This window comes from Hemicordylus capensis, chromosome 15, assembly GCF_027244095.1.
Source record: "Hemicordylus capensis ecotype Gifberg chromosome 15, rHemCap1.1.pri, whole genome shotgun sequence".
In the NCBI taxonomy this organism is placed as follows: domain Eukaryota; kingdom Metazoa; phylum Chordata; class Lepidosauria; order Squamata; family Cordylidae; genus Hemicordylus; species Hemicordylus capensis.
Genome location: NC_069671.1, coordinates 13,226,161 through 13,249,145, shown reverse-complemented (window position 1 = coordinate 13,249,145; position 22,985 = coordinate 13,226,161). Strand labels below are relative to the sequence as shown.

At 48.0% G+C, this 22,985-nt stretch overlaps 2 protein-coding genes across 6 annotated transcripts in view; one reads left to right on the top strand and one right to left on the bottom strand.

Moving 5' to 3' along the window:
- The window catches only part of TCTN1 (tectonic family member 1), a 28,887-nt gene extending 27,090 nt beyond the window's left edge, over positions 1–1,797 (top strand). For both annotated transcript variants that reach the window (XM_053279763.1, XM_053279762.1), the window contains one exon: positions 153–1,797. In XM_053279763.1, coding sequence (XP_053135738.1) covers positions 153–296 — 144 coding nt within the window. In that variant the 3' untranslated portion in view covers positions 297–1,797. The remainder of the gene's footprint in view (positions 1–152) is intronic.
- HVCN1 (hydrogen voltage gated channel 1) lies at positions 1,712–18,226 on the bottom strand. 4 transcript variants are annotated; one of them, XM_053279764.1, is made up of 6 exons: positions 17,433–18,226; positions 5,650–5,886; positions 4,639–4,743; positions 3,713–3,944; positions 2,157–2,269; positions 1,712–2,035 (listed from the first exon to the last, which is right to left on the bottom strand). In XM_053279764.1, the coding sequence occupies exons 2-6, from the start codon at positions 5,848–5,850 to the stop codon at positions 1,970–1,972; spliced, it is 717 nt and encodes a 238-aa protein (XP_053135739.1). In that variant the 5' UTR covers positions 5,851–5,886; positions 17,433–18,226; the 3' UTR covers positions 1,712–1,969. The 4 variants fall into 4 exon arrangements, with proteins under 4 accessions (XP_053135739.1, XP_053135740.1, XP_053135741.1 ...); XM_053279765.1 differs by lacking the exon at positions 17,433–18,226 and adding an exon at positions 16,962–17,105; XM_053279766.1 differs by lacking the exon at positions 17,433–18,226 and adding an exon at positions 7,460–7,656.
- Positions 18,227–22,985: the final 4,759 nt, after the last annotated feature.

Sequence of the window (22,985 nt, the reverse complement as noted above, 5' to 3'; positions counted from 1 at the left end):
GCTTGCAGCACAGACTTAGCAATGTCTGGTTTTGGCAGTCAACCATTGACCTGTTCCACTTGGCTTCTCCTGTGAAATGACAAAGCTTATTTTGGGCTGGGCTGAGGAGGAGCTGCTTGTACCACACACACGTGTGCGTCTCTCTCTTGCAGGTCAAGGCAGGAAGCGAAACAACGATCCAGATCATGAGCGTCGCTACTTTCACTGACATCTCTGCAGCTGCTGAGCCGGGTTACAAAGCTCGACCGACCATCGAGGCCAAGTTGCCCTTTGACTTTTTCTTTCCATTTGTTTAGAGGAAGTGTGGAGGCATTGAGGAGGTGTGGGGATCATTTTTCAGGCTAGCTGGGCAGTGAGACTGAGGCGAGCTTTGCACAAAGGAGGTGAGCTGGTCCCAAGATTGGGCACTTCTGATGGTCGCAAAGCTGAAGGGAGGTGTGGTGGTGGTGGGAGCTCCTAATGGAGGCAAGGTGGACCATGGTAGGGCTGGGATGGAGAGAAGAGCCCTGCCTCTCTCTTCCATAGACCCAGCCATCTCACCTGCCATCACGGACTTAGGCACTAGACACTTCTACTGTCTAGAGGACATTTTTTAGATGTTCATTTCCCCTTCAGCTGGAAAACCCAGACTTTCCTCCTCACTCATGTAACACAGAAAGAGCCACCACCTTTGGAACTGCAGCGAAATGTTCCAGGAGAGCGCCATGTGCCAAGATGGCCGTGTTTCTCCTTGTGCCACCGGAAGGCTCTCCACTTCCTCCACCACGCGCCACCATGCACCTCCATATCCCTTCACCTGTCTTTTGCTGGTGCTGTGCCGCCACCACCGGTGACGGCTTCTAGAACACCCACATCCACCATGCCGATTCTACCTGCTTCCAGGAGACAGCGTTGTTCTACAACTGCTGCTTTATAATCTCAAGACAGGCCCCGCCGCCCAAGTTTGAGATCCTTATTTATGGGAGCTTGGTGGGCAGGACAACCATACGTTTCAATCGGCTTGTATGCTTCCAGTTTTCATTTCCAACAGGGAGCAAAGGCTGCAGTTTCAGCCTTCCCTTCCCACAGAATAACCTGCCAAACCTAGAGGGAGAAATTCAGTTTAGTCTTATCTAGCTAATCGGCCCGTTAAGTCCAGCCCCCAGAGATTTTACCTGCTTCAGGGCTGTAGCTACAATTGAAGAAAGGGGGACAAGTGTCCCTGGCCCCCGGGGCGGCAGTGGGCGGGGGGAGAGGGCAATGCCTGGGTCACACGCCTCTCTAAAGAAAGCAGGTGCCAAACTTCATGTTTTGTCCCAGGGTCCCCTCCAACTTTGCTACACCCCTGACCTGCTTTCTCTTTTTTGCCCCCATCTGCTGACCCAGAGGCAATGGAGGATGTACGAAGAGTGGGAAAACCAGGAGGGGAAGATATTTTGCTTTTTTAAAAAAAATCCCTAGTTGTCGAAGAAGTGAGAGCAGAAACCTGAGAAGTGGGAAAACTGCATGTCTGCGCCCCCAGGAGCTGTCTGCAAAACCCCTCTTGCCCATTTCATTTCTCCAGTTTGGCTGGGGGGGGGACGGGACCTCGGCAGTTATTCCAGAAACCAAGGGCTGTGCTTGGGGGTTAGGAAGAAATTCTGTGTGCTTCCAACAGCAACACTTTGCTTGCGCTGCAGACTTCTTGCGGGCACTACAGCCAGCAATGTTTTGAAAGTAAACAAGTCCAGCCTGTTGTACAGAATTGATTTTATTAAATTAATGTTTACCTATTTTTTTTAAACTGTACAGCTATACAATTAAAGATGTGGGAATGGTCTTATGCTCATTTTACAACACTGATTGCGTTATGAAGATATAACAGGGGCAGAAGATGCTGATAGACAAAGTAGGGAATGTACAAGATGGCATTTTCGGAAAGTCACAGTATAGAAACAGATTTGCTCCTCAGTGGTGGGGTTTGGTCCTCCCAGCACGGGCAGCCAAGCACCTACCGGGCCTGGCTAAGGAGTCCATGTTGCTGCAGCAGCTTAGTAAGCCTCTCAATTTCTAGCTCCTGTTGAGAAAGAAACTTAATTAAGTCTGCCATCCTATGGATACTGCTTTGAATCCCATTCATTCCAGCTGCATCCAGGTATGCTGGATTGGAGCCTCTGTGGCTGGAGGGACAGCCTTACCTTCTCCACACAGCTGCCTTCTAGCTGTTGGACCTTTACAGTGAGCTGAAGGTTGGCTTGTTTCAGCTTCGACATCTGCTGCTCCGAGCGTGTCTTAATGGACAGAATTATTCCTGCAGATGGGTGAATCAGAAGGCAGAATGTCAAGGGGTCTCTGAGCCCTGGCAGCATCCAGACCAATTAGTCACGACTAAGCCCCTTTGAAACTAACGGGACGCAAATTAGCCGTGACAAATTCATCTCTCACTGATTTCAAGGGTGCTTCGTCATTAGTCTGGACACTGCCCAGTAACTGATGTAGCCCTTTTCAGTTTACAGAGATTATCCTCACAGCAATTCTGGGAGGCAGATCACACATTTTACAAACGGAGCCAAGAGTTAGGCAACTTGGCAGTGGTGGAAGATGCCCAGAGTCCAAGTCAACTCTACTGACCGGCCCTCTCAAGTCTTCTCATTCGTACAAGAAGTCGTATTCAGAACGGCCATGACCAGCCAGTGGACTGCACCAAAAGGACAGGCATGGGTGCCCACTGTCTCAGCAGACATGAGGGAAAGACAGAGTGGAAGAGGCCAATGGGTGGAGTTGGGGGTCGTGGGAGAAAACACGCAGCCAAGATTTAGAAGGACCTGTGTGCTGTTGCCTGGGGAAAGCATGGAAATTTAGGGGGAGTTTAGCTCTGTCTGTGTGCCCCTCGGGTGGACTTGCCAGCTTGCCCTGTTAACTAGGCAAAGAGGCACCTTTTTGACGTGGTGATTCTCTCTATTGAGCAGGGGGAGAGTAACCGGCCCTCTCCACCCCCAGCACAGTACCTCCAGTGACTGTTGCTGGTGTCTGTCTTATGTTTCTTTTTAGATTGTGAGCCCTCTGGGGGCAGGGAGCCACCATATTTATTTATTATTTCTCTGTGTAAACTGCTTTGGAAACTTTTTTTGAAAAGCGGTATATAAATATTTGTTGTTATTTACTTTGGAATAACCAGCCTGGATTCTGCCTGGAGGTTTCTTGCTCAAGGAAGCAAATAAGTCTCTCTGTGGAGCAACTCCTGTCTGCATGCTTGCTGAGCCATCCAGCACATGGCTTAGCACAGGCCTGTACAACAAGAAGGCCCAGGGGCCGCATTTGGCCCCCAGGTATCCTGCAGCAACACAGGAGCTGGAAACTGCCTTATAGTGCCATCCTACGCATGTTTTCTCATAGATATGTTCCATGGTGTTCCCAGTGAGGCTTACTCCAATGTATGCATGCATGCCTAGGATTGCAGCCTGAAAGCAACAACAGTTTAGGGAGAGGACTTGGCATTTGTTTGGGGCTGGCATACACTTCAGGGGCCCCACTGACTGAGCAGGGACAGGACTTATTCTCTGGCCACGATCCTTGGTTGAACTGATGGGTCCATTGACAGGGGGAATAGAGCCACAGGTAACTAATAATATTTTTAACGTTAATGTAAAATGCTAAAAATTGACCTTGGCACCTGCACGCCAAGTTGCGAATGGTTCTGGCCCACGAGGGCATTTGAGTTGAGCAGCCCTGGTTAGAGTCTTCCATAGCTCACCATTGATAATCCTGGCCACTCGCCACAGCCGGAGAAGGATCAGCAATCCGAGGGCTTCGAACTCGTTTTCCCGGAACAGGAGGACAATGTCGATAACAAAAGAAATGACCACCACCACGGCATCTAGGACCTCGAACTTGTGGTGGAAGAACTCCAAGCGAAAGGCAAAGAGTTTAAACGCCACTTCCACCAGGAAGAGGGAGACGATAGAAAGGCTCAGGTAATGCAAAACCTGGAAGGGGCAGAGAGGGTTGTGCTAACATTAATACACCCCAAGCCGCATACTGAAGTCTCCAGCTAGACTGTGGGCTGGTTCACACAAAATGGCCGTTCGTCCTTTCCACAGCTGCCATGCAGAGGAAGTCCATCCGATGAGCACTGCCTCCAGGCACTGCAAAATTCTGCCGCAAGAAACAAAGTCTGCAACCTCATAAGCAGAAGCAAACATGCAGGACTCCTCTTTATTTTGCACAATTTATTTTGATTTTGCTGGCCAGCAGGGGGGCAAGAATGCTTTCCCCTGAACTCCTCATTCAGCTGCCTCTCTGGCTTTGGATATTTTGGCAGGCATTAGGGTTGTGCATGGAACCGCGGCTGGGCAGTTCAAAGGCGGCGGAGGGTGGGGCGGCAGGGAGGTACACTGCCGCCCCAAAGAATTTTAACAGCAATGGGCACCCCCACCGCGTTCGAACTTCGAACTGGCCATGTGTTCGAACCTGTTCAGAGGCCCGTAAAAGGGCCTCCGAACAGGTTTGTGCACATCCTGAGCAGGCATTGCTCATTCCCCTTTCAAGCATATCTTTGCATCTGTAAAAACGAGAAGCCTTCACATGAGAAGCTGAGATGCTCTGGGAGCTGAATCCTGCGCCCATCACCCCACCCAACTCCCGGCCACAAAAGCACCCTCTCTTCTGACCCCTCTTTACCCTTGGTGCGATCTCCTCTTTGTCTGGATGGATGACTTTCAAATCCAGAAGCAATTCCCCCAGGACCAACAAGGCATCCAAGATCACAAGACAGACAATCAAGATCTGGCGCAAAAAGGCAAAAAACAAAACCAACAGTGGAAAAATATTCTTCTAAACACAAGAGCAAATTTTTAAATCCTCAGCAGTCAAAGAGACAGAGAGCAGGCAGTTTAGGGAGATGACATCTAGCCCTCCCACACATCCATTTTGCCTCGAAAAGGGGCTCCCAACCTGTGGTACCCCAGATGTTGCTGGACTACAACTCCCATCATCCCCAGCCACAATACATTGTAGCTGGGGATGATGGGAGCTGTAGTTCAGCCATGTGTGGAGCACCACAGGTTGGGAACCCCTTGACAAGGGAAGCTCTGTAATAAGGGAGAGGGGCTCCATCCCCTGCCCCAGAAAGCAGCCATCACCAGCATCTGGATTGCCTCTGGGCACCCAACTTGTGGGTTAGGCCTTTAGGTTCCACCAAGACTCTCCATACATTAGCAGGGCAGAAAGGGTAGGACAAGGGTTCTAGACATCCAGATTAACTCTTTTGCTGGATGTTCCTCTGCTGTGGAACGAGGCTGAGGCAACAGCCCTCTTGGCTTATGTCCAAATGGTAGGCCCCTTGGGGCAAGGACCTGCCCTCTCGCGCTTTACGAAGCACCATCGACATGGCTGGTGCTGGAGAGAAAAAAGAAACCAATACATTCTCCTTGAAGAGGACATGCATGCAGACAAGTCCAGCCCAGTGGGCTGAAGGGAAGCCAGCCAGGACACCAGTGGGAAAGAACAGAGCGCCTTGAGATCTCCACCTCATTCCAGCCTTCCCTAACATGCCCCAAGCCATTGGGGTTCCAGCAATATTTCCCTGCCGATTGCAGAGACAGAGACTGCCAGGGCTGGTGAAGGAACATACATTTTATTGATCATTATCATTATGACTACTACTAGTAGTCTGGAAACTTCTCCCTGTACCTGAAATTTGTGCGATTGGAACAGCTTTTTCATCGCTTCCCGGAAAGTCAGAGGCCTAGGTGCAGGGTCTGCTTTAACGGCGGACTCGGGGGTCTTTCCTTCGCCTTCTTCCAGTTCCTCTTCCTCCCACTTCCTGTAGTCATTATTCCACTGGGCAGGGTCATCACCCACGACTGTGAAATGCTTCAGGTACATAGACATGGCTGCAGCTCAAATGCACATCACTGTCAAAGGGAGCTGCAGAAACAAAACCACCAAATATCATGAGGCACAAGCAACACCCATACTGAATCTTCTTCAACTACATAGGAATTATATTACAAAGGCAATAAGGGATGTTCTCACAATGCAAGGAAGGTGGAACAAGCATCCGCACACCTGTGTGCCTGGAATGGAAAGTACTGCTTCCCCCTTCAGCTCTTATGAGTCACAGCTTCCAGCTTGGAAACAGGAAGCAAGTTGGACCTCTGGACTGATCCACCAGGGCTCTTCTTATGTTATGATTTACCTTGCTGGATTAGACCAAAGTATACTGAATCCTGCATTCATGACTCCCCAACACACAAGTAGGGCATAAAAGCACTGGTCCACTTTTGTCACCCACATTTGGAACCTCGAGGTAGACTTCCTCTATACATGAGGGTTCCATTTAGCTCTCATGATTAATAAATGACAGATGTCTCCACATATTTGGCTATGAAATCCATCTAAGCTAACAGTTGTCTTATGGCACTGAGTGCCACAGATTAATTATTGGTTGTTTGAAGAAGTCTATCTCAAATCTACCACCCACCAACTTCACTGGGTGAACCCCAAGCTCTGCTATTGTGACCCAAAAAAGAGGCAGAGAGAAGGAGACAAGGCTCTCAGGTCCTAGGACTGGGAAAGGACCCCGGGTGGGTCCGCTGGCACCTCCTGTCCCTCTGGATTCAGCTTGAGGGTCAAGAAAAGAACTTGGGGATACATTATGCGAATACCAGAGCATTGATCTGTGTCCTTTCGCATCTCTAGGTCCCTTTGTTCCTTACGTTTCTGGCTGCCTGCTTTGTATTTATAGTCCAACATGGCAGCATGTATATTAATTACACATGAGTGACAAATACCCTTGAGATGTCCCTTGTCCCCAGGACCTGCTGTCCGTTCTTCTTGGCATGCTGGAGATTGGCGGCCCCGACTCACCGATTTGCATCTGTGAATCCCGCCAGCAGCCTTGGCTCCCACGGCCCCCAGCTCTCAATACTCCTGGTAATTATGCCCCCTCCTTCCCACTCGCAGTCAACAGCCACACCTTGATGGCTCCTCCAGTTTGTCCTGAGAAACTTGCCGGCAGGATAGAAGGAATTCTGGGACTTGTAGTTCTCAAGCTAGCATTTCATAGAAAGAGGCAAGTCTCTCTCAGAAGTCAAGAGATTTCTGCACAAGCCCTCCCTGCTCTAGCAGCGCATTGTTCTGAATGTTGCTTGTTCTGTTCTATCACCGTTTCTAATTGCCTCCAGCAAACCTTGCAAGACTGGGATGCTCCAGAGAGGCAGAGAGAAATGCAATCCCATGCAGGATCTACAGTTTAGTCTCCTTTTCTCCCCTCACAACAGCCCTGTGACATTGGTGAGGCGAAGAAATTGCGACTGGCCCGAAGTCCCCCAGTGACTGAGTAGAGATTTGAACCTGGATCTCCCCAGTCCTAGTTCAACCATTTAACCACCACGCCACAGGGACGGCCAGTTTGTGGCACACAATCCACTTGCAAAATCAGCCTGTCTTCCTACAGCCAGACAGACATTCCCCCCTTCCTTTCACTTTTCACTCTTACCTTTTCTGGCTTTCCTCCCTCCCACACAGAGCCTTTGTCTTCTCAGCCCTTACCAGCAGCAGTGACAAAAACAATTAAAATAAACCAAAACAGGAAAAGCAGAGTAACAAAAGCGACTAGCGTTTGCAAGTGGGGGCACCGAAAAAGCAAAAGTCGTTTCCTGTCCCTTTTGTATTTCGCTGTTGCAATGCAGCAAGATGGAAGGTTCTGTGTCTCTTGCCACCCACTTATCTTCTGCAGGCTCCCACGCTCTCTGATGTACAAGTGACAGAGGACCAAAAAAAACCACCCTTTTATTTCTGATTACAGTCAACACAGGACTCTAAAAACCTGAATGTTTGTTATGGGTACAAGGCTCGCCAGTCAAAGTGTAATCACATTCTCCTTGCCGTGGGCCAGAATAGACTCTGAGCGTTACACGAAGTGCACAGGATGGAATCGTACAGTGAAGCTGTTCATGTTGAGCTGGGCTATTTGGCCCACGGAGTTTATGAATGGGAAGGGAGGGGCTGCCTCCTTGCCAGAACCAACGCAGAGCGCAACTGACCGGTTGTGGTGCTGCCAAAGCCGCTGCTTGTTGACAGTACTTAAAGAACCACCTTTTGGCCTACAAGTTATTCTGTGTGTTGGCATACAGAAGGCCAAGGTTGCTTATGGTTATAAATCACTTCCCAAGCACTCAGAAGCAAATTTTAGATACAAGGCTGGCACGCTAGTCATGAATGATCAGGGGGGTGGCGGTCACCTGCTCCATCCCCTCCACTGGAGGGGGGCTCTCAACATGCCCCAAATCCCTTGTTTGTGGTCCCAGGTCCCATCTCCGATTTCTGCAGGAGGGAGGGCAACCAACATTTAGCAGGAGCAAGGGAAAGGTTCGGGGCCATCCAAAGGCGTATTCTTGGCTATGTCCAAGTAGCGACACTGCAATACACATGCTCTTCTAAGAGCGTTTGTCGTCATTATAACAACTTGTAAGAGCTATATAACACGTATATAGTTCTTACAAGGCATAATAACAACAACTGTTCTTAAAATAGCATGTACACTGCAAACACAGGAGTAGAGCCCCCACAAATTCTCCAGGAAAGCCAGATGACGTGGTGTTACTGAAGCAAAGCTGGTGTGCGCCTGTTTAGCAATCTGGATGAGAAGTTGCTACCAACTCCACGTAGGAGCAAGAGGTACAGAATTAAGAGTTTAGGGGTTTGGGTTTTTTCCCATCAAGACAAGAAAAACCAGCAGATTTTTTCCCCTTAAAATGTAAACGACTTCAACTTATATATACTCTATGAGCCCACTGATCTGCTTAGAATTACAGTCACACCATGCATAGAACCTATAGCACGAGACCTTGCTATCAAAAGTTCCTAACATTAACAATAGTTTTTTTTCTAGTAGCCAGCCAGCCTGCCCACAATAAAGTAACTTGGCAGCACATTGACAATCTGGATGTGGAAAAACACAGGCAAGGAGGATGTACCCCGCCCCACCCTCGCCTGACCAGCCTAGACCCTAAGGCAGTGATCTTCACTGTTTTTTAAGCAGGGGTCACCATGGCAAAAAGCCCTCAACGTGGGAGCCATTTCCCATGTGCTGACCTCCGCATGATGCTGAGAAGGCCCTTTAAGTGAGATGGAAGGAGCCCTCTCTTAGGAGCTGTGTGGAGAAAGTTCTGGGAAGGGCTACACTTCCTGGTGCTCTGTGCACGCCTTCCAAGATGGCGCGGGGCTCAAGAGGGCTCCATTTCCCTTCAAGGAGCCCCCCCCCCCTCACACCAACCAGCTCTGCAGCTTCAGCTGGAGTTCCACACAGGCCCCCAAAAAACGACGAGTCAGGGAGCTGCACTTGGGGGTGTGAGGAAAGGGCTCCCAGGCCTTCCTTACAGTGAAACATGCGGCCCTCAGTTGTCCCTACTTGGGCTCTAGTAGAGAACTTCATCTTTCAAAAAGCGATTTAGTAACTAGTTCAGACACTTTGCGTCAGTGTTCGATACAGAATGACGTCAAGCTCTTTTTGCTTGCAATGTAACCCTATCAAACGGATACAGTGAGAATGATTTCACTTGAGGGAAAACACTTTTAAACAGTGTAAAGTGTGCCACTGAGTCGATTTCGACTCCTGGCGCCCACAGAGCCCTGTGGTTTTCTTTTGGTAGAATACAGGAAGGGTTTACCATTGCCTCCTCCTGCGCAGTATGAGATGATGCCTTTCAGCACCTTCCTATATTGCTGCGGCCCGATATAGTACCAGCGGGGATTCAAACCGGCCACCTTCTGCTTTGTTAGTCAAGCATTTTCCCACTGAGCCACTTAAGGTGACTTTTAAATAGTGTACAAACTCAGAAATAAAGGATTTTTACAAAGAAGATGCTAACAGGATTCTTCACTATCACTGCATACTTCATTCCACTGAAAACTGAGTGCCTAGCTGTTGAAGCAGGTTGAATCAGTTACCACTTCTCCTCTTCAGGGATTCTGTTCAAGGCAACCAAGAGATTTGAGGTTCAGATTCAGAACTTTAAAACTCTCACTGAGCCGGGTTTGGAGTTCAGGAGCCGCTCCAGTTCAATTCCTTGTGATCCCCAGACAATCGCTAAGGTCACAGCCCCATGAAGTGAGCCATTTTGCACAGTGCAACCAGTGTTCCCAATATCAGGGATTCCCAGAGGTTGTTGACTACAACTCCCAGAATCCCCAAGCAAAAGCCATTGAAGCTGGGGATTCTGGGAGTTGTAGTCAACATCATCTGGGAATCCCTGTTAGCGGGAACACTGAGTGCAACCAAGGCAGAGAGAGAACAGCAGCTTGGGTGAGAATGCTTCATGAGTTTACAGCCCTTGCAGAAGCCCTGCTCAGATGATCAAGGAAGCCTGCTGTGCCGAGTAGCCCTGGCTGATTGTGCTTCATGCCTTGGAGGGTGGAAGATGGGGGTTCTCTGCCCCATGGTCCTTCTTGCATCTTTGCAAACAAAAACCTCCTTAGACTTTGACAAAGGCATCGGGGTTTCCTCCCTCCTTGCCTGTGTGCCAAATGATGTTTGCGAAGTAGGCAGAGGACCCAGCACTCTTGGTCCCATATAAATATTAAAAACAAGACCATCAGAAGCCAACGGGAATCATTCTGCCAGGTTAATCATTCTCCGCTGGGTGTCCTGACCTTGTACAAGATAATTGGACTCAAAATGCAATTTTGAAGGGTGTTCACAAGGATTACTTCATCTCCTGTACTAAACTGCAACCATTCAGATTGAGGACAGTCAACTCCTTTTATTGGCCTGTGCAAATGTTGTCTCTTGACCATCTGCATTCCATCCTGTTTCAGGACAAGGCAGGACAAGACAAAGTCATGACCTTTCCCCATAAATCCCCTTCCTAAAGTGGCATAGGGACATAGGAAGCTGCCATATACTGAGTCAGACCATTGGTCTGCCTAGCTCAGTATTGTCTTCACAGACTGGCAGCGCCTTCTCCAAGGTATCCACCTTCATACACGCGACTTAGGCTACCTGCTAGGAATAAAGTGCAATATGGGGACATGTGGCAGCTGCCAATCTGGCAAGAGGTTTCTGTGGCAGTGCGGTGCAGTGGTTAGTGGGTCAGACTAAGACAAAAGAGACTTGGGTTCAAGTCTCACAGGACGCTGCCTTATACTAAGCCAGGCCACTGGTCCATCTAGCTGAGTATTGTCTACACCAGGGATACTCAATGTTGGGTCCCCAGATGTTACTGGACTTCAGTTCTCATAATCCCCAACCAAAGGCCACTGGAGCTAGGGATTGTGGGAGTATCCCTGGTTTACACTGACTAGCAGCAGCTTTTTAGGCTTCAGGCAGGAGTCTTTCTCCAGCCCTACCCGGAGATGCTGCCAGGGTTTGAACCTGGGACCTCCTGCATGCAAAGCAGATGCTCTGCCAGTGAGCTGTGTGTGCATGCATTCACACACGTACATATAAACATGCACACGTGCACTCTCTCTCCGCCTGTCCTACTTCACACAGTTGTTGTGTGGCTAAAATTGAAGGTAGGGGACAAAACATGTCCACCACCTTGCAGCTCTTGAGAGTGGCTGCTATTGGGGGGGGTGAATAGCCCCATGTGCCAGAGCCCATTTTATGCACAACGTAATGTGGTTTTGTGACCATTATTTATATTGCATATGCCATGTACATGATATTTTTACACTGACCTGAAGACAAGTCCCTGCCCCGAAGGGCTCACAATCGATAAACCAACAAAGGGGACAGGAAGGAGAGGCAGAGAAAAACGAGAGAGTACAAATGCAAAGGATTTTGCTACTTTGCACACCTCCTCTAGTAACCCTTCACCCCTCTGCAGTCTCAGAGGTCTGATCAATCAGCTGTCTGGTTTCCAGCTCGAGATGCAATTCAGTATTTATTGGTTCCCATTACGCCTTCCTCACATTGCATTTTTGCTTGCTTTGTCAACTTGGGTGCCGTTTGGCAGCATTCATTCACTGCTTGGTCTTCCTGATTTGTGCAAGGCTTCTGGAAACGTGCCCTAAAGGACGTTTCCTTGACTCTCACCATTAACCACACTGGCATCCTACCTTTCCTCATCTTTTGCACACGCCCTGAACTTTTATGATAGAATGTTTAAAAACAAACAAACCCCAAGCTTCCCAATTCCGGCTTTCAATCTCTTTTTACTGAGTTCTAATTTCTTATAAGTTCTGTCTTCTACAGTTACCACATGGGACTTGGGAAGGAATTCCCTCTTACAAATGTACAGAATTTGATAGCCTTGTGGCCAATGTTACCAAACAGTTTTGAAACAATGACTTCTCTAATCAGTTTCCTGGCACTTCCAGTGACTGAACCACGAGTGCCCTCGTCCATAATGATTGCACGGCAAGCACGAGCAGACCTCGGGATCCATTTGGTTGTTCTTGAGAAACTGAATCCTGAGGTCTACCAACTGGAGACAGATGCAAAATAGCGGCTCAGGGGTGGAGTAAGTTGCCCCCTGCCCCCCTGTGAGTCCTATAGTGGGGGCAACTTCCGTAGGCAAGTACAAGTGTACATCCCAGTGACTATGGGACAGGGATTCTTAAAGCCTCACTTAGGAAGGGAAAAGAAGCAGCTCTGTTGCTGCCATTGTTAAACAGCTGAGTCTCAAACACTTGCTAGTCGACTGCAAATATCTGTGATTCAGGAACATAGGTAGCTGCCTTCTACCGAGTCAGACCATTGGTTCATTTAGCTCAGTATTGTCTACACAGACTGGCAGCGGCTTCTCCGAGGTTGCAGGCAGGAATCTCTCTCAGCCCTATCTTGGAGATGCTGCCAGGGAGGGAACTTGGAACCTTCTGCATGCAAGCAGGCAGGTGCTCCTCCCAGAGCAGCCCCATCCCCTGAAGGGAATATTTTACAGTGCTCATACATGTAGTCTCCCATTCAAATGCAAACCAGGGTGAACCCTGCTTTGCAGAGGAGACAGTTCATGCTTGCTACCACAAGACCTGTAGGTCAACCTAACTACTGCCCAAGCCGGTTCTAAGACACAGTAACTGTCATATCTAAAATGTCATCTCTGTCATCTGAACTACCTTGTCAATGTGGCAATAACTGAAGACACTCCTTTATCACAACATTTGCTCACCTGGCTGCATCCTGGATTACTATGTCTCAAAAGATGCTATACATTGTATATCCCTAGTGCCATACAGTGTTCCCTCTAACGGGGATTCCCAGATGTTGTTTACAACTCCCAGAATCTCCAAATAAAAATGCTGATTTAATGTTTTAAGTGATTTTAATTGTAAACCGCCCAGAGACACAAGTTGTGGGTGGTGCAGAAATATTTTAAATAAAATTTATTTATGAGCCATTTTGGAAGGGCGGTATATAAATCAAACAAATTAAAAAAATAAAATAAATAATAAATAAAAGCCATTGCAGCTGGGGATTCTGCGAGTTGTAGTCGGGGAATCCCTGTTAGAGGGAACACTGGTACCATCGTACGTTTTTAGCCTGGTACTTCTAGTCACACAGATTCTCTGATGGCCTCCTTCTGGACACTCAGGATTTGTTCCGCAAGGAAATATTTTACATCGGAACACAGGAAGGCGCCTTAGACCAAGTCAGACCATTGACCCATCTAGCTCAGCACTGGCTACACCAGGGATTCTCAACGCTGGGTCTTCAGATGTTATTGGACTTCGACTCCCATAATCCCCAACCAAAGACCACGGGGGCTGGATATTATGGGAGTTGAAGTCCAATATCATCTGGGGACCAAACTTTGAGAATCCCTGGTCTACACTGACTGTCAGCGGCTCTCTAAAGTTTCAGGCAGGAGTCTTTCCACAGCCCTACCTGGAGATGCTGCCAGGGGTTGAACCTGGGATCTTCTGCATGCACCCCAGACTACAACCCCATCCCCCAAGGGAGGTATCTTACAGCGAACAGTGCTTAAATGAAGTCACCCATCCTAATGTAAACCAAGATGAACACCGCTTAGCAAACAGGACAATTCATGCTTGCTACAGTGAGACCAGTTCTCCATCCAGCCTTGATTCCACTTACACAAGTATTCACCTGAGAAAATATATTCTCTCAACAGAACATATTGAAAGTGGGGGGGGGAAGAACCAAGACTAAATAGTGTACATTCTTTTCTTTGTCCCAAAATAACAGCTGCAGCTTGCCTCAATCTATATGTCATGACCCAGGAACTAATTACAGTAATTATAGTGTATATACCACACCTTAACTCCGGTCTTTAACATCACATTACACTAAATTTAAACTGAATTTTAGAAAAAGGATACCACTCAGACGTTACAATGGTAATCTCAAAAGCCAGCTATGTATATTCTCCTAAACAATTATACTTGCATTAACACTTCAGAGTCCTCTAGCTTTTCTGAGCTAGAAAAATACACAAGCATGTCCTTAAGGCATAGATTCAGGGCTGACAGAAGTTGATTGGGATCTATGGCTAGACTGCTGGATGATTTGCAGGAGACTGCCAAATGTTCCTGACTCTCACTTGTTTAACAATAGCAACTGTAAGATAAAGGTAAGGTGCACCCTCCAGTTGATTAACTCCTGGTGCCCACAGAGCCCTGTGGTTGTCTTTGGTAGAATACAGGAGGGGTTTACCATTGCCATAGGAGAGGAGAGCTGGTCTTGTGGAAGCAAGCATGACTTGTCCCCTTAGCTAAGCAGGGTCTGCCCTGGTTGCATATGAATGGGAGACTTGATGTGTGAGCACTGGAAGAGATTCCCCTCAGGGGATGGAGCTGCTCTGGGAAGAGCAGAAGGTTTCAAAGTTCCCTCCCTGGCAGCATCTTCAAGATAGGGCTGAGAGAGACTCCTGCCTGCAACCTTGGAGAAGCCGCTGACAGTCTGTGAAGACAATACTGAGCTAGATGGACCAAGGGTCTGACTCAGTATATGGCAGTTTCCTATGTTCCTGCTTCATATCCTGTCCGACCACTAATTCATCGAGCTCAGTCATGTCTACCCTGACTGGCAGCAGCTCTCAGGTAGGAGTCTTTCCAAGCCCTACCTGGAGATGCCAACCATTGAACCTGAGACCACTAAGCTACAATCTCACCCACATTTGGGGAAGGACACTGCATCTTGTAGCTTAGCCAAATGACTAGCGTAGCGACTCATACGGCAGGGCTGCCACCCAATGCCTTCTCCCCTGCTGGCCTCCACTCCAATGAACCGATCTTGGCTCAACAGTTTCACAATAAACATATCTTCCTGTACTGGAAATTTACAAAAAGCTGGAAAGGAACTCGGCCTTCACCAGCTTCCTTCTGTTCTGCTCCAAGCGTCCTTGGGGAGAACCGCAGTCTCTAACCCCACTGTTTTGGAAACTTTCGGCCTCAGGGAATCCCTTTCCACATCAGCTTATCTGCGGAGGAACACCTGACTAAGATGGGGATGCTACTGGGTGCAGGCGTCAAGGTGCATGCTCATTTGACAGCTCACTGGGGGCTGATGGCAAGGAGTCAAGACTGCACCTTGAGCACTCCATGTGGCCATGCATCACCAGGAAAGACAGACATTGCACACCAACCTAAAAACTTCCTCACTTCACTTTGAACCACAACTCCAACCTTCTGGCTGGGGAGGATGGGAGTTGTAGTTCAACAACAGCTGGGGGCCCCAGTTTGCCCTCCCCTAAATTCTAGCTCATTGCTGCACTTTAGGGTTTCAGGAAGGTAAAGTGTGCCGTCAAGTCGGTGTTGACTCCTGGCGACCACAGAGCCCTGTGGTTTTCTTTGGTAGAATACCGGAGGAGTATACCATTGCCTCCTCCTGCGCAGTATGAGATGATGCCTTTCAGCATCTTCCGAAATTGCTGCTGCCCGATATAGTACCAGCGGGGATTCGAACCGGCAACCTTCTGCTTGTTAGTCAAGCATTTTCCCGCTGCGCCACTTAGGAGTCTTCCTTATGTTCTGCTCCAAGCCCTACGCCAAGATGTCACCGTCTGCATGCCAAGCGCCTGCTCTTCCACTGAGCTTCCCCATTCGAAAAGGAATGTCAATAAATCAAATTGTATGTCTATAGCACACAAAGACTGCAGGGCTATAGGTGCAACAAGCTGCTGCCACATCAGTGGTGTCTACACCAACTGGCAGCAGCTCTCCAAGGCTGCGGACAGGCCTTTCTCAGTCCTACCTGGAGGTGTCAGGATTGAACCTGGGACCATCTGCTTGCAAAGCAAGTGCGCTTTCACTGAGTGACAATTACCATATTGGCCAGCTATAGTCCACTCCACAGCTCTTCAGCCACAGAGTTGTGGCCATAGGCATGAGCATACCTAAGGGCGCAGAGGGGAAATGACTTGACTAGCAAGCCAGAGGTTACCGGTTCGACTCCCCACTGGTCTATTTCCCAGACTATGGGAAAAGCCTCTATCAGGCAGCAACGATATAGGAAGATGCTGAAAGGCATCATCTCATATTGCGCGGGAGGAGGCAATGGTCAACTCCTCCTGTATTCTACCAAAGACAACCACGGGGCTCTGTGGGCACCAGGAGTTGACACTGACTTGACAACACACTTTTACTTTGCCATTAATTTATGAGCGAAAGACGTGTGCTCAGATGATGCAGCTTCTAGAAAGGTTGGGCTGGAAAAAGGCCAGACAGAGTAGCCAAGAATCTTGGGCTGAGAGGAAGTCAAAATTGGTCAAGCTGACCTCGCAAATGCCTGTTAAGCCCTCTAGTTCAATTTGCCCAGGGAGGGAAGAACAGATACTCTTGTAAAAGTATTTTTCGTTTAGAGGACAGGCCGACAGACCAGACACTTCTGGTCAACGAGACATAAACACCGGCCTCTCTCCCTTAAGGCAAAGACAGAGCCTCCCCGCTCACCTGCTCGAAAATGTTCAAGCTGTTTGGCTGGATGGCTCGGTGCACTGCGCTCCCTGGAGGAGAGGCAGCCTCTCTCTCCCTGGGAGGAGGGCGACTCAGTCCTCACCACCACCACCACCACCACGGATAACGAGGATTTTCACCTTAAGTTTTGGGATGCAGGCAAGGAGTCTCTCTTCCTCGCCCAAGGCAGGCCCCACCTCCAGTAGGATCCACTCTTTTCTCGGCTTGGGGGCCTCCTCCGGTCTTGGACAAGCCCACTCCCCCCACCCCGCCACCTTTGCTTCTTTCCAATTCCACCCCAGGACGGGAGCCGAGCAGGAGCAGAGGCCTCTAGCAGTGGGTGGGTGGGTGGGAGCATCCGCCCCTGCCAATCCCCTCTTATTAGGGGGGAGCGGGCAAGATGAGCCCCCTGGCTCGCTCTCCTGCCACGCAGCGGTGGCCGGGGAGGCCAGAGAGCCTGCAGCCCCTCCCTCTGCCCACCCATCTCGCGCCCCCCGCCCTGCGACACCCCCCCTCCCCACTTCTGGTCACTTCTGCTTTCCCCCACCCAGTCGCCGGGGGCACCACCAGGCTCTCGACCAGCCTGCCCGCTCCCCGCGGGTCGTCAGTACCGTATCTGGGCTCTTGGGAGCGGCTCCAGCTCGCTCAGGACCGCAGCCCGGATGCTCAGCGGGGGCTGCTCGGCGCCTGCTGCTGCTGCCACGGCCGCCCTCTCCTCCCTCCTGCTGCTGCTGCTGCTGCTCTCTCCGCCTTCCTGCTCTTCATTGGTGCAAAAAGTTGAGTTTTTTTCAAAGAGAAAGCGAGCGGACGCCGCCGGAGTCCGACGGTGCCCCGGAGTGGGTGTCACGTGGAGCCCTCCCCTCGCCGCCTCCGCTGGAGCAGGCGCGTGGTGGGAGACGGGAGCAGCCGGGCCAGGAGTTGAGACGGGAGACTTTGGCCTCGCTGGGCGAAGAAGGAAGGGGCTCCTCCACACCAGCTCGGTGTCCTGCCTGCTTTGCAAAGGCTGGCGGGGCGATGGCTTCGCCTTGGGTCGCGTGGCGAAGCCCCCCTCCTCCTCCTCGCGGGCGGGTGGGCGGGCAGGCACACAAGGGGCAACCAACGAGGCAAGCGACTGGACCCTCTGGGCAAAAGCCGTTGCCACGCCTTTCCTCTCCTCTCTGGCTTCTTCGATTGCTCCTTGGCTGGCAGGAGCGCGAGCGCCGATCTAAAGCAGCATCTGGGGAGTCATTCCAATCGTAGCTATGGGGACATGGATTCCTTTTTCAATGTTTCTGAGGTTTTTAATTGGCTGGCCTTAAAAACGTATCACACTCACACCCTTGTCCGCCTTTAATAGCACTTTTGCGCAGACTATTTTGCGTGCATTACAGAAGGGATCTTTGCAAAAAGTCTGCATGGCCCCGATAATCAAACCCGCGTCCTGAAATCAGCCGGGAAGGCCTCGCTCTCCATCCTGCCCCGATAGCTACAGCGCAGGCCCAGTGAGATCCAATCACTTCATCCCTCCAAGCTTTCTGAGACCATTTTTATTTTGTCAGGTATATGATGAATGACCCTGTCTTGCTGCTTTTGGTTTTTTTTAGTTCTGCAATGTACTGCTGTTTTTGACTGTTACCTTTTTAAAGATCTTTAGATACCTTATTATTGAATGCCCACTTGGTTTAATGATCAGACAAGTACTGTTTGGGCAACAGCGATCAAGGATGATGCTGAAAGGCATCATCTCAGACTGTGCAAGACGGCAATGCTAAACCCCCTCCTGTATTTTACCAAAGACAACCACAGGGCTGTGTGCTCACTAGGATTTGACACTGATTCAAGGGCACAACTTTACTGCAGGGTAAAATGAATGGAAAGTAATACAAAATAGCCCCACTCCAAACTGCAGGTGAGAATCAGAGCTTGCCCAATTTCCACACTGTGGGTTTACCCAGAAATAGGTCCACAGGGTCCAATGCCCATTTATCAGAGTGGAGCCTGGGTGCATGCATAACTGAAGCCAGACATGAACTGGGGAAATACCCATTTCACAACTCAGATGTTTAGCTGCTATACTGGAGCTTTCATACATGCCTCAATGCAAAAATAACTTTTATGCAAAATACTGGTTACAGTCCATAAGAGTCTTGTGATTTGTGGTTTTCTCACAAACTTGCCACACACCCTCTTTTTCCATCTGGACCTTTAAAATCGGCCCAGACCTTTTCCCTTAAGCATCAAGATCTATCCTGTCAGTATTTGACTCTGGCTAGACTAAATTATAAGTTGTCAACTGCTCATTTTAGGCAATGGAAATGTTTTGCCCCCACCCTGTGCAGGCTTCTTTCCCATGCAGTGGTGTCAAACTGCAACCCCCCCACCCAAAACAAACAAAAAAACCAGTCTCATTGCAGGAGTCTTTTCTACAATAATTGGTAGCACCACCCCAACAGGATGGAAGGAAGGGTGCCTAAGTTGTTTAAAGAGTAGATCCAGACGCGTTTCAGGTAGAACACTTGTTCAGGGGACTACAACATGTAAAATATAGCAATGAAGGAATCATAAGAAGAACTATGGCTGGTTTTTATCTACTTTTAATCGTTCTTTTTATAGATAGATATAGCAATGATTCCTTCCTTGCTATTTTACACATGTTGTAGTCCCCTGAACAAATGTTCTACTTGAAACGCATCTGGATCTTCTATTTAATAAACTGCTATAGCACCATTCCCATTTCCTTCCTTCCGACAATAACTGGCGGCATCTTGGACTGAGCATCTTTGACGGTATTCTTCCACGTCACCACAAGTGTGTGTCAACATTTCTTACTATGAACCCATTGTTTTCAATATAGCACTGGCAAAGTTCTATCCCTCCTTGGGTTGAAGGATGGCTATTGAAATCAATAAAGATTGCAGAGATGGACAAGGTAACTGAGGAAGCAAGACAAAATTTGCTTAGTAACTACTTTGAACTTTAGCAGGAAAATCAACATCTTTTTGCTTTATCCTGGAACATGCATCACATGTATAGAACAAGCCTGCTCAACTTTGGCCCCCACCAGCTGTCTGTGAACTCCCATAATCCCCAGCCACAGCGGCCAATACTACTATGAATATTTATATACCCAATAGCCAGGGATTATGGGAGTTGGAGGGCCGAAGTTGAGCAGTCCTGATCTAGAAGCTATAATGCTTATTTTTGTAAACTATTTTCTCTTCATTGTGTTTCTTTATAAACTGATTTACAAGTTAAGATGAAAACTTTTGATTTATAAAATCAAAGGCCATTGCAAAAAAGGGAGCTATGCTCTTTGGGTGCCGAGCACACACTCTTCATGCAAGCATGCATGTCTTTGACAAGGTAGACCTTAAAGCCATCCCCTCTCACTCTAGTGCACAATCCCAGATTAGCTAATGAGGGGGTTCCTTTGAGATTCCTCAAGTGCCTGGAATCATCTATGGGCACAAGCTGCCAGGAAATTATCATGCACAAACTTCACTGCTTTTGCAGTGCCCATTTGTTTTAATAGTGTGCATAATTTCCTGGCAGCTTGCTTTCTATAGGCTGGATCTTTCTCCCACCTCACCCTTCAATTTGATCAGAGCATCATGGAAAGACTGCCTCACTGGACATTTCAATTTGTCCTAATAATCTGGATCTTTTTCCTAAACAATACTTATACAAGTGCCAAGAATCACTGTGTGTGGGCATAAAATGTATTTCACGTTTACCACACCTTTCTTGTACACATGTATGTACACTCTCTCTCTCTCTCTAACAAACCTAATTTCCCCTGCTTGACCCACAAGATATCTCCTTCCACATGAAAAACCAATCCTTCAGGGTACTCAGATCTATATAGTAAAACAAAGCCTCTTCTTGTGTTTCCTTGAACACGAGACCATTGCATGTCTCGAGACCATAACCATCACCCAACACATTTACTCTGAACCTTTCTTCAGTAGTACTCAAGGTGGCATACATAAAAGAAAGGTGAAATACAAGTGCAACATATACACACATGGGAAAATGCATCCTTAACCCCCATCCCTAACCCCTAGTAAGGCACTGAGGAGTCATCATAATCTGAGCTCAGAATCAGAATGAAGATAGTTGTTTTCCGAGAAACATGATGTACAATGATCAGGGCACAGCTTCAAAATTAACAGTAGATTTATTAATAAATCACTGCACTCAAAAGGAGCATCATATTAGAAGCCTGGCTGAATTCCTTCTAAGGGAGCAAGAGAAGATGCAATGGGGTGTTAAAACTAAGTCCACCCTCTCGTTCCATGATGATTCTTCTGACACAGAAGGCGGGGGGGGGGGAAGTGTGTGTGCACATGTATGAATCTTTCAGAAAGCCACTTCACTCCCCAGGGGAAGCCAAAACATGTATTTTTAAAGATTTGTAACCAAAGAGAATCCTGGAGATAATTTATCTATGTGGTCGCTTAGACTTGACGGCACTTAATCAAAGAGCTCAATAACCATGCAATGGCTTGTAATTTTTTTTAAGTTGAAACACTGCTTTTTCTCACCCCACCCCCTCTGGCGTATTTACATGGAAGGAGAGGACAATGCTGTGATCCTTACTTATTGACTTTTATCACTAAATTAGTCTGAATGCTTGCTATATTAGGAGGAAAAAAGAACTATTACTCCCCTTTTATTTTTCTCCTCTCTCCCACTGACTCGCTCACCCAGAAAACAAGTCTGGGTGAGATGACAGAAATAGGATTTGTTAGAGTGCTATTTCAACTTGGGGGCAGTGGTAGGTGGCAGTGGGAACCCCACTATTTCTCTTTGCCCCAGGTGTGGTATAATACATATTGCTGGAATTGTAGATGTGCAACCAATGCATATTGATTAGAAGTCACATATTCTATGAGACAGGATGCAATGTTAAGGGAATTTTGCTGTTAATAAAATTCAGAATCGGTTTAAGGCTGCAGTCCTGTTAATAGAAAATAAGCTCACACGGGCTTACTTCCAAACAACTATGCCTAGGATCTGGCTGTTGGGCTGCAGTTCACTGCACAGTACATGTGCATTGGGATCTTTACTCAGAAGCAAGTCCCACGGGCATCAATGGAACTTGACTCCTTAAGTAAAGTGTATATTTTAATTCAGCCACAATCTGCAGCATCCCTAACCATTTTTAAAATTGCAAATATAGATTGAAGGACACACTTGCCCAGAAGTTTTTAAACTTACCACTGACAGACTGCTGGAGCCCTGAATGAGTGGCAAACTGCTTTCCAAACAAGGGAGGGGGAGCCAAAGTAGTTTTCATGTCACCAAAGTGGCAGACTGGGTGGGAGGGAAATGTTGCATGTTTGTATGTATTGTTAAATTTGTATACCGCCTTTCATTAAAACAATCCCAAGGTGGTTCACACAGAAAAATTAACACAAGACTATAAAAATTACACAATTAAAATATTAAGCTAAAAATAAAAACAGAGATCTAACTAAAAATATTGAAGAATACATGCATAAAATAACCATACAAAATACAAAGCAGCAGCAGAGGAGACAATCACATAAAAACCAAGTTTGGGGGGAGCACCAACCCTCTTGCCCACACAGAATTGCCACTGCTGCCAACGAACCAGAATCACGCTTTTTCTGAAGCAGGAAACTGTTCAGTTCACAAAACATTCCTGGTCCAGAATGTGGACTTTCTGAATTGCATGCAGGTCTGAACTGGAATTATTTGCTTCTTTAGAATGGTGCCGTTTTGGCAATCCAGATTTTCATGCAAGTTCACAGAGTTGAAACGTTACTAAATCTGCTTCAGTTGTCCTGTTCCCTCAAATTACTTAATTGGGAAGGCTGAACATACAGTTTGTTCTCTAGCAGTTTTCAACCCATTATGCTGCTATTTCAGGGCATGTCTGCAGGAGACCATCTGCCAAGTCAAGCCCAATGCCGAGTGAGCCAGTGTTTGGGGTAAATGGTGCTAGCCCAAAGAGGTCTGGGATGAGATAGCCTTAGTCACAGCAAGCAAGTGCAGGACAGTCAGAAGAGTGGCCAGATAAACAGGCTACTTCTTTGAACAAGATCAATCCAACCTTTCTTCTTCTCTAGGAATGGATGAGAACTCGATGAACTGTCTGCAGAAAACTGCAGCAGATTTGATACATCAGGGCATGCATGAACATAGTTAAGGCAAGAGGC